Here is a 10694-nt window from a genome sequence, read left to right as displayed (position 1 = left end):
CTCCCTCTCTTCTTAAACTCTTCTTCTTAAATGTCAGTTTTATCAGGAAGGCCTTCCCCTCTGTGCCACCACGACTTATCATCCATCTTCCCTAATTTATTTTTTTTCTGTTTGGTATCCATTCTTGTGTAATAGTAGATGTTTTAGATATTTCTCTCACTAGTCACTGGAATGTGATAGACCTCCTAAGTCCTCTGTAACCCATGGGATGGTATAATGACCTAGGAGGATCTCCTTGCCATAAAATATTTCCTTTCTGGCTGATTAAAGTTCTTAAATTTCTTAAAACTGTCTGATCGCTCTCATCTTTAACTGAGGGATGAAAAGTCTGGCTCAGTGATGCCACAGGGGTTACTCACCCTGATACTGTGAACTTGTTCTGAGATTTTGCCTTGTTCTCCCAACAAATTCATTCTTGAATAGTAACTATATCCATGGTTATAGTAACTATATCCATGTTATAGTAACTATATCCATGTTGCCTGCCCTGAAATGTTGGGGAGCTATATGGAAATTTAGAAATAGTCTTGGCCCTCTTGGTCACTTTGTTGAGGTGCAGGTGCAGGAAAGAACTTGCTCAAGGTCATATTCTCTGTTAAGTATATTCATGAATTTATTCAACATATACTATGTGCCAGACATTTTGCTGAGTGCTTGTGAGATAATAGAAAATTTTGGTCTCTGCTTCCTCTCCCCCTCTACCAGTTCTCTACTCTCCCCTTCACTCCTTTACAGTTATAGAGTTTCTAAAACCCTTGAAGTATCAATAAATAGCAATAAATAAATAAAAGCATCTTTTGTTCTAATATTTGAGTTTTGACCTGGGCTCCTGAGCTTTTGAAATTTCCTGGGTAATAGGAGTGTCTTTTGTTCTAATGAAGTGACTCTGGGGGGCTCCTTCATGAATGTTGGTCACAAGAAAGACCAAGCCATGATTAAAAGCTTAGAATGTTCAGCCCCATACTCCATTCTCCAGAGAGTGGAGAAGGCCTAGAAATGGGTTAATGATCAATCACATCTATATGATTTCTCCATAAAAACCTCAAAAGTATGGGTTTGGGAGAGCTTCCAGGTTGGTGAATACATGTAACTGTAGAGAGTGGTGTACCTGGAGGGGGCCTGGAAGTTCTATATTCTTTCCCACCTACCTACCTTGTCTTATGCATCTCTCCCATCTATACATTCATCTGTATGCTTTATCATATCTTCTTATAATAAACTGGTAAACAGTAGGTAAATGGTTTCCCTGAGTTCTGTGAGCTGCTCTAGCAAGTAAATCAAACTGAGGAGGAGGTCATGGGAACGTTTGATTTATAGCCCATCAGTCAGAAGCACAGGTAGCAATCTGGACTTATGATTGGTACCTGAAGTGGTGTGGGAGGGGGAAGTTTTGTAGGACTGAGCCCTTAATATATGAGATCCGGCACTATCTCCAGATAGTTAGTATCAGAATTAAGTTAAATTAGAGGACACCCAGCTGGTTCACAGAATTGCGTGGTGTGGAGAAAACCCCCACAGCTGGTGTCAAAAGTATTTTAAGTGTGGTAGCAGCAATAGAATAAAGGAGGCACCCAGGAGGAGGACTGGGGGTTTCCTCCTCAGCACTGGGTAGGGAAGAGTGAATAGCACACAATTCTTTCCAGTCTGGAAACTCTGGTAGTTCAGTGGGGGGAGTTTCCATAAACAAACAACCATAAGACTGGGTAAAAAAGATCACTGATGGAGAGATGGTCAGGATAGTCAGAAGAGGGTAGTTAACCAGCCTGAAGAGGGTGAGAAAAGCGAAGAGGGGAGAGAGTGAGAGAGAGGGCCGGGGCTATAGCCCCTGTCCACTTCAGCCTCATGGCCATTATAAAGAGCCAGTCATCCATCCATTCCCTCATCCATCCATTCCCTCAAAGCCAGTCATCCATCCATTCCCTCAAAATCCATCCATTCCCTTTATAAAGAGCCAGTCATCCATCCATTCCCTCAAAGTACTGGGTTTCTACTATGTTCAAGCCACTGTGCCTTGCCTTCAAGATACAAAGATGAGTGTGGTATCTTAAAGACCAAACGAGGAACTTGTGTGAATTTTGCTCGTTTCCAGACTTGAGTTCCTGACTAGTTAACCTACCCAGTTTCAAAGCAATGGGAATTGTTTGTAGTACTTTCTCTCTTCCTTGAGGACATAGCAAGTAAGACTACTGTTGTGCAAACTGGCTGGGATTTTGAGCCACATGATTCTTTGGCAGTAGCTTCCCTTGTCAAGCCTGGCACACTTTTCCACCTTCAGTGTACCCCAATGTCCTTGGAGGAGGCAGGTGGCCTGTGTTCTTACAGCCAACCAGCCCAGCTAAAGCCAACAGATTCTGGGTCCTTTAATCTTTCAGGACACAACCTTTTGTTGGCCTTTTGTGGGCAGCTAATCTGGAGTTGGCAAGTAGCTGCCCAAGGATACATTCTAGAAGAAAGTAGTTGTCAGAGTAGTGTGGGGGTGCAGGACCCAATGTGGCAGAGGTCTTCTGTTTCACACCCAGTCTCCAGCTACTCTCTGGTAGCAGAGGTAGGTAAGGGTCACCATCAACTCCGCAAATGAGTTATCTTTCCTTTGTGGGTCTCTGTGGTCTCCCAGGGAGACTGCTGCTTGTTTGTTTTTCTGTAAGGAGGGGTGGTAATATAGTAGAGTTTCTTTGTACAGATAGTCAAAGGCTTTGACATCTAACCCTCCATTTCTCTCCTTATAAGTATTTCAAAGAAGCGCTGCTTTTAGGTTTAGTAAGGTGAGGATTAAGAATTAACTGGTGAATTTAGCAATTTCGTCATTGGTGACCTTGACAATAGTAGTTTCAGTGAACTGGCAGAGGCCCAAATTGATTGGAATAGGTTCAAGAGATTATAGGCAACTCCTGAGGAGCAAAAATGGAACAGAGGATAAGAGTAGAGCTGGAAAATGGTATGGGGTTAAGAGTGGAATTTTTTTAAGATGGAAGAAATCACAGTGTACATGTGTGTCCTGGTTGGAATGTTCCACAAGAGCCAAAACTGATGATAGAATAAAGGGGAACTATGGATAAAGAAATGTCCTTGAACAAGAAAGAGGGCAAGGAAATTTTCAGTGATGCGGTATAGCTCTATAGGGCAGGAAAAAGTTTTCCTTGACCTTTCCTCTTAGGGTCCCTGGCAGGGTCTGAAAAATTCAACTGACAAAGCCAGATTAATCGGAGAAGTGTAGACATTTACTTACTCAAAGTTTTATGGAACATGGATGGGCTCCTTCATACGGAAATAAGGGCCTGAAGAAATGGCTGTACCTGAAGGTTTTTATACAAGGTGTGATGAAGAGCGGGCAGTAATGTAGAAATATAATAGGACAAAGAGTTTAAGGTAAGTGTAATCAATACTGGGAAACTTGGCAAGGCCTGTTTGTTTGGATTCTTCTGGGAAACAATCTCATCCTGGAGTTAAGGATGCTACTTTCTTTCTGGTATACAGAGAACATTTCTCAGAAGAAGGTCTTACGACCTGCTTCAGGCAAGAAAGAGAGGGGAAGGTCAGAGAACTTACTGCTTCTGCTATTTTCTTAAACTCTTTCAGCTTAAAATATTCAAAATGCCATGCTGTCATATTTTGGACTGCTGTGTTCTGAACCCTGTTAGCTGGTTGTTGAACAGACAATATTAAATTATATAAATTTGCAGTTAAGTAAACTATATTTAAGAAGGTAATAGGTATTCAAAACTCATCCCTTCTTAATTGTATTACTACATTTGCCATTAACTGTGTTCTATTTTTTTTTTTTAAAGATTTACTTATTTATTTTAGAGAAAGAGATTGCGAACAGTTTGGGAGAGGGGCAGAGGAGAGACTCTTCAAACAGACTCCCCAGTGACTGCAGAGACTTATGCAGGGCTTGATCTCATGACCCATGAGATCATGACCTGAACCAAAACCAAGAGTCAGTTGCTTAACCAACTGCATCAACCAGGTGGCCCTGTGTTCCTTTAAAGAAAAATTTTTTTGAGTCTAGTTGATCCACAGAGATACATTAGTTTCATGTGTACAACATCTTGATTCAACTTTTTCATATGTTATGCTATGCTCCTCACAAGTGTAGCTATCCTCTGCCACCATACATCACTGTTACATCATTGACTATATTCCCTGTGCTGTATCTTTTATTACTGTGACTTATTCATTCTGTAACTGGAAGCCTATTATCTCCCATTCCCCATCATCCATTTTGCCCATCCAAGCACACCCCTTTGCTCTGGCAACTATCAGTTGGTTCTCTGTATTTATAGGTCGGCTTCTGCTTTTTTTTATTCATATATATTTTTTTACATTCCACATATGAGTGAAATCATATGGTATTTGTCTTTCTCACTCTGACCTACTTCACTTAGATAGTACTCTCTAGTTCCATCCATGTTGTCTCAAATGCCACAATCTCATCTTCTTTTATGGCTATGGAATATTCCATTATATATATGTTGCAGGATTTCTTTTCCTTCAGTGCCCGTGGTTCTTGGTCATGCCACTTCGAAGAATGAAGAGGTAAACCAGACAAAGAGTGGTGGCAGCAAAGTAAAGTTTATTGAGTGAAAGTACAATGCTCTCTAAGAGGGAGGGGACCCAAGAGGGTTGCAAGTTTGATGTTTAAATCTATGGGATTTTATGGGCTCTATAATGTGGGCTGTTTTAATATGATTAACCCTCCATGCACCTGTCACTCAATCAGGTTTCTGTCCACATTCTCATCTACCAATCAGGTAGTTGTTCATGTGGGAAAGGGTGGAGGGCTCCTTCCAGGGTGGTGTCTCGTAGCCTCCCCCATTGGAGAGGGTGGTGGCCCCACCACTTCCATGAATCATGCTGGACAGCAGCAGGCAGGCCACCAGATCAAGCTCTTTGTTTAAATACCATGTTGGCTGGGGTGCCTGGGGGGCTCAGTGGGTTAAGTGTCTCTCTTTAGCTCCGGTCATGATCCTGGGGTCCTGGGATGGAGCCCTGCATTGGGGTTCCCGCTTCCATCCCCCCTCAAATAAATAAATAAAATCTTTAAAAAAATATTTTATTTATTTATTCATGAGAGACACACAGAGAGAGGAACAGACATAGGCAGAGGGAGAAGCAGGCTCCATGCAGGGAGCCCGACATGGAACTTGATCCTGGGTCTCCAGGATCACACCCTGGGCTAAAGGCGGTGCCAAACTGCTGAGCCACCTGGGCTGCCCAAATAAATAAAATCTTAAAAGAAAAAAATCTCACTAGGTGTTGAGCTGGCCCCCAGGCCTGGGTTAGGACACCCAAGGCCATTCCCTTCCTGTCTGTCACAGAGAAGTTGTTAAGTCCTCCCAGTAGGAAGACTTAAATCTGGGGCATTTAGTAAAGCCTCTTAGGATGGGGACCCCTTGTTCCTGCTTGCTTTTCTTCAGGCTATCCTTTGTTATATATGTATGTATATGTGTGTGTGTGTGCGTGCATGTGTGTATACACACAATATCTTCCTTACCCATTTGTCTATTGAACACTTAGGTTGTTTCCATATATTGGTTATTATAAATAATGCTGCAATAAACATAGGGGTGCATATATCTTTTTGAGTTAGTGTTTTCATTTTCTTTGGGTAAATAATAGTGGAGTGATTGAATCATAGGGTAGTTCTATTTTTAACTTTTTGAGGACCCTCCATACTGTTTTCCACAGTGGCCACAGCAATTTACACTCCCACCAACAGTGTATGTACCATACTGTTTTACTATATTTTGTAGTATATTTGGAAATCTAGAATTTGTGATATCTCCAGTTTTGTTCTTTGTTCTGCATTGGCTCCGTTAGCTATGTCCTAGCTGTTATGTCTACTACATGTGGATGGTGGAAATGCCACACAGTGGTGCATGCCTGCGCTTGTCTTCCCAACTCCACATTTAGCGACATCACTTTGGTAGTTTGAAATTGGCCACAGTGGGAGTATTTATGCAACAGAAACTGCAACCACTAGACATCCGGACCTTGTTTTGGTTGTTTTTTTAAAAGGAGAGCTGTTTGTTAACCTTTGCGAGCCCACTGCTGGATTCAGTGGACCGGTAGAGGGACTGGCCTTAAATTAAGCGCTGACAGTTCACTCACAGGAACAGGACAGAGGGCAGAGCATTTGGAGAAGTGGGTAGACAGACATGGTAGAGATAGGTTTCCTATTTAAGTAAGTGAAAAAGGAAGCAAGGTAGTCACCTGAGAATAAGGCTGGGAAGGAAGTGTTGAGGGTTTGAGGAAAGAAGGCTATGGGACAGTGAATTACAGACATGTAGTTTGTGGGGTTTTTGGTTGTTGTTTGTTTTTGTTTTTTGTCCAGTGCCATTAAAAGGCCCACTGAAGTTAGTGGTTATGAATTTAAGAGGAGGCCTGTTACAATGGGCGTATATTTGTCTCCAGTCTCTTGCAGTGGTGGGAGTGAAGCACCGAGTAAGGAAGAGCTGGATTTATCCCGGCCGATGGTTTTGCAGCACCAGTATGATTTTGTGTGTCTGTAGCAATCGAGATTATAAAATTATAAAGGTTAAAGTCACCACCTCAGAGACCTTCCTCATTCATCCCAGCTAAAATCGGGCCCCACGCCCATAACTTTATAATCTGTTAGCCTGCTTGTTTCCCTACTTTGTTTATTGGGTGTCCAACCACCGGGCTCACCCCTGTACCTGGCCGCAGGGAACAGGCGTTATTAACTACTGAATGTGCAGTGCCTGCCGCAGTGCTTGGCCCAGAGCAGATGCTCAGTGAGCAATGCGTTGAATGACTTATTGAATACACGGATTCCCTTGCTCCTCCTTGCAGAATTCCTATGGTCCAGGGAAAAGTACCCACATTCCCCTTTTCTCCCTGGCCCGGTGGTATTTCCACTTTGAGGAGCACAGGAATTTCCTTCACACGGTCGGCTACGCTGAGCCATGGCTCTTTACTCCCTGAACACTCCCAGCGCATGTGGGCAATTTTTGCTGCACTCAGAGGCAGCTTCAAGCCTTTGAGACAGCTGCCCGGGTCGTGTGGGTCACGCAGTTGCCGACCTTCGTCACCCGGGCTCCGCAACGCGGAGGAGGGTCCTATTACAACTCAGGTTGCAGGCCGGGTGGTTTCGGTGTTTAGGATCGGTCGTCCGAGGGCCGCCGAGCCCGGGCTCAGGCCGGGCGACCACGGAGAAGCACCGCCGCCGCCTGCCCCCGCGGGGCCCGCCCCCTGCCCCGCGGGCCCCGCCCCCTGCCCCGCGGCCCCGCCCCCTGCCCCGCGGCCCCGCCCCCTGCCCCGCGGCCCCGCCCCCCGCCTCCACTCCGCTGGCCGGGCTGGCCGGGCCGGGGCGGGGCCGGGGCGGGGCCGGGGCGGGGCCGGGCGCCTGTCCGCGCCGCCGCGAGGACAATAAAGTTTACGAAGTTTGAAAAGGGAGGGAAAACAACCCCCACGCCCCTTTGGCGGGTGTGGACGCTGCGGCCCGGGCACAGCCCGGCGCCCGGCGCGACGATGGGGGTCACGGTGGACGTGCACCAGGTGTACAAGTACCCCTTCGAGCAGGTGGTCGCCAGCTTCCTCCGCAAGGTACCCGCCGCCCCGCGCGGCCCCGAGCCCCCCCCGCCCCCGCCCACTCCCTCCGCCCCCCGCTCCCCGCGGAGCCCGCGCCCTGTCGCTGGCGCTGCGGGCTCCGCGTCGGGCGGATTTCCTCGAAGGCGGCCCAGGCCTCCCCGGGACGCGGTGCGGGGCAGGGCCCGTGCGCAGCTCCACGTTCACACGCTGCCGCGCGGTCGCCGGGAATGTTCAGCTCTGGAGCTGGCTGGGGATGCTCCTGACTCGTCGATCTTTCTAGTACCTCATGGACCCCCGCTCCCTCGGCCGGTGAAAGCCAGTGGGAGCCGCGGAAGCCGCCGCCCATTGCCGTGCTACCTGCCACCTCGCTACTTTCTCTTTTATGAAAGGCTGTGGGACTTGGGGCAGGTGGCTTACCCCCTCTGTGCCCCAGTTCTGTGATGTGTGCAATGGGGGAAATGATGGTGCTAACGCAAAGGTTGGTTGTGAGGAATCCAGTGAGATCATTCGTGTGAGGTGCTGTTGTGCTGATGTTGGGCCTCCGAAACGTCCCTACAGTAGTTGGTGCTGCCACACCCGCACCCTAGGCCCAGCGTTGCGTGGCCCTCCCGACCCCAGGGGCGCCTGCTAGGCCTGTGCTCCTGGTAGTAGAACAGGAAGTCTGAGACCTGGAGACTCCTGCACTGTACTGTCTCTGCCTTTAGTTACTTCATTTGGTCAAGGGTCATCTCTTCAGGCCTCGGTTTCTGCATCTAAGATAAGAGTATTGTATCAGATGCTTTTTCAAAGCTGGTTCCCCTTTAGCTTTGACGATTTTAAGCAACATTTTCCAGGATTGTAGTGTTGCCTTGGGCAGCAGCCCCCACGCCATACACTCCATATACAACCCAGAAGCAAAACAGAGATGCTGAGAGAGGAAGTTAATTTTTTAAATAAGACCTGACCTCCATGAGAAGAGGTGATGCAGTTGAGGACTTAGGTCACAAGGAGTGATTTAGGATGCTGGTTAACATGGTGTCACCAGAGAGGCCCCCTCCCCCCCCTTTTTTTTTCTCAGGAGCATGTCAACTTGCTGATACTGTTCATGGACCTTCAGTAACTAGAATAGTGCCCACCATCTAGTAGATGCTCAGTAAAACATCTGGCAAATGATGAGTGAATAAACCAATGAAAGCATGAATTGTGATTCTGCTGGAGTCTTTGCCTTAGGCCAGACCTCTGGGCCCAGATGAGAAACAGCACTCCATTTTTTATTAGGATTGGCAATCTGGAGTGTGGATTCTCTAATGCCACTGTTCCTTTGGAATGCCATTCTGGATTGTCCTTACCAAGAGCTGGGTGCTAGCGCCCAACAGAAAGACCCTCTTCTCATGAAGCTGATGGTCTCTAGTGGGTGAGACTGATGTTAATATAGGAACAACTAATGAACACATACTTCCCATTGATGACGTGTATTTACACAGAAAATTCATATTGCTGGGACCAAATAGGGCAGGGAAGGTCTGCTGAAGTCCTGCCAGGGTAGCCATTAAGAAAGGCTTTCTCAAAAAAGTGGCCTTTGTGAGATGATGGCTGAAGTGTGAATAGGAATTTCTTAGGGAGGAACCGATGGGGAGGAACTGCTTTTGTACATTATCATGTTTATGCCTTCCAACAGGTGCAGGAAGGAATTAGGACCGATTTCCATTTCACTGCCTAGAGAAACTGAGGCTCAGAGAAGTTGAAGCAACTTTTCCAAGTTCCTGCAGTCAGCATTTGGGAGAGCCAGGATTTCAGCACATCTGAATCCAAAGTCTAAACTCCTAGTCCCCAGGCAGTGCTGCCTGCCACATTATAGGCCCTCAGAGGATTATTGAGGGGAAAAAAATGTTCCAGCATCATCTTTGCTTTGCTCTGTGTCCAGTCTCAGTTTTTTTTTCCTCTAGTGTCTAAGAGTATATTCATCTTGGTGGACCTGTTTGCCTCATGTAAGGGCATAGTGTAGATGTGTGGTAATATGAGAAAATCCAGTGTTTCAGTTTTCTGTTGCTATGTAACAAATCACCCCTGTGATTTAGTTGATTAAAGCAATCAGCTAAGACTTGGGAGGCTCAGGCTTCTGTGGGTTGACTGGGTTCAGCTGGGTGGTTTTTGTGTGCTGTGTGTTATAGCTGAGGTCACTTACATAGCTGCGTGCAGTAACAATGTGTAAGAATTATTATAAAATACTTGGCAAAGTGCCTGGTATGTAGTAAGTAGGATATTTTGGAAGGCAGGGCTAGGGAAAGAACATTTTCGGAAAAGGCTTGGCAATGGGACAATGTGAACAGTATGGATGACACTACACATCCAATTTTTTTTTTTAATTCACAAAGCAATGCCTCAGAGGGACTATGTGAGTCAATAAATTATGAGATGTCAGTGAATCCACTTGCTGTGAGAATTTTCACCTTCCATCACTTAAAGCCCTGCATTGGAAGTCAGTAGATCTGGATGCCACTCATTGTGCTTTCCTCATTAAAAAGCAGTCTGTGCCCTTGTGCAAATTAGAAAGGGGCCTCATCTAGGTGGTTGACTCCACAAGCTTACAGTATATGGGGCTATTGGAAAGGAAACTGGGCTGTTCATGCAAATTAGCAAGAGGGGTTGTTAGCCAATCAGGCCCTTGGGCCAAGCCATGGAAATGAAGGCTGAGCAAGAATTCCAGGCAAGGCCTCATCAGGACATAATGCTCCAGTGCAGGGGAGGCAGGCCAGAGTCTGCAGTCTGGAGTCTGGCTCCCCAAGGAGAGGTCTGGGAGAGTTTGAAGGAGGCTTAAGCTGAAAAGGGATGACATCTAAACATGTAGGCTTGGGGATTTTTTGGTGCTTGCACACTTAAAGATCAGTGCTTCCTGCTTCTTGAATTGCATGTCTAATTTAGCCTGTTAAATCTCACACCTGTACGTGGATTTTAGTATTATAATGAAGGGAAAAGCCGGTGAAAGGTCATCAGTGGGGCCCATCTTGGCTCAAATTGATCCAGTTTTCGCAGCTGAGCAACCCTCTTAGGTGCTGTACGGTTAGCACAGTGTCTGAAGTGGATCAGATCGGTTGAAAACTGGGGGGTTGGGGGGTTTGTTTGGAGCTTGTGGCTCTGACATCTGGCCTTAGTTTCTGATGGCA

The 10694-nt window shown here is 46.4% G+C and overlaps 1 protein-coding gene across 4 annotated transcripts in view; it reads left to right on the top strand.

Moving 5' to 3' along the window:
- The first annotated feature begins 7402 nt into the window (after nucleotides 1-7402).
- PRELID2 (PRELI domain containing 2) overlaps nucleotides 7403-10694 on the top strand; it is a 68068-nt gene continuing 64776 nt past the window's right edge. For 2 of the 4 annotated variants that reach the window (XM_041768007.1, XM_041768008.1), the window contains exon 1: nucleotides 7432-7566. Coding sequence is in view for 1 of the 4 variants with exons in the window: in XM_041768006.1 (XP_041623940.1) it covers nucleotides 7492-7566 (75 nt within the window). In the remaining 3 variants the exon portion in view is untranslated. Of the gene's footprint in view, nucleotides 7567-10694 lie in introns of all 4 variants that reach the window. The other 2 variants (XM_041768006.1, XM_041768009.1) reach the window with 2 other exon arrangements.

This window comes from Vulpes lagopus, chromosome 8 (assembly GCF_018345385.1).
Source record: "Vulpes lagopus strain Blue_001 chromosome 8, ASM1834538v1, whole genome shotgun sequence".
Classification (NCBI taxonomy): domain Eukaryota; kingdom Metazoa; phylum Chordata; class Mammalia; order Carnivora; family Canidae; genus Vulpes; species Vulpes lagopus.
Note: the sequence above shows the minus strand (reverse complement) of the source record. Positions and strands in the feature narration are given on the sequence as shown.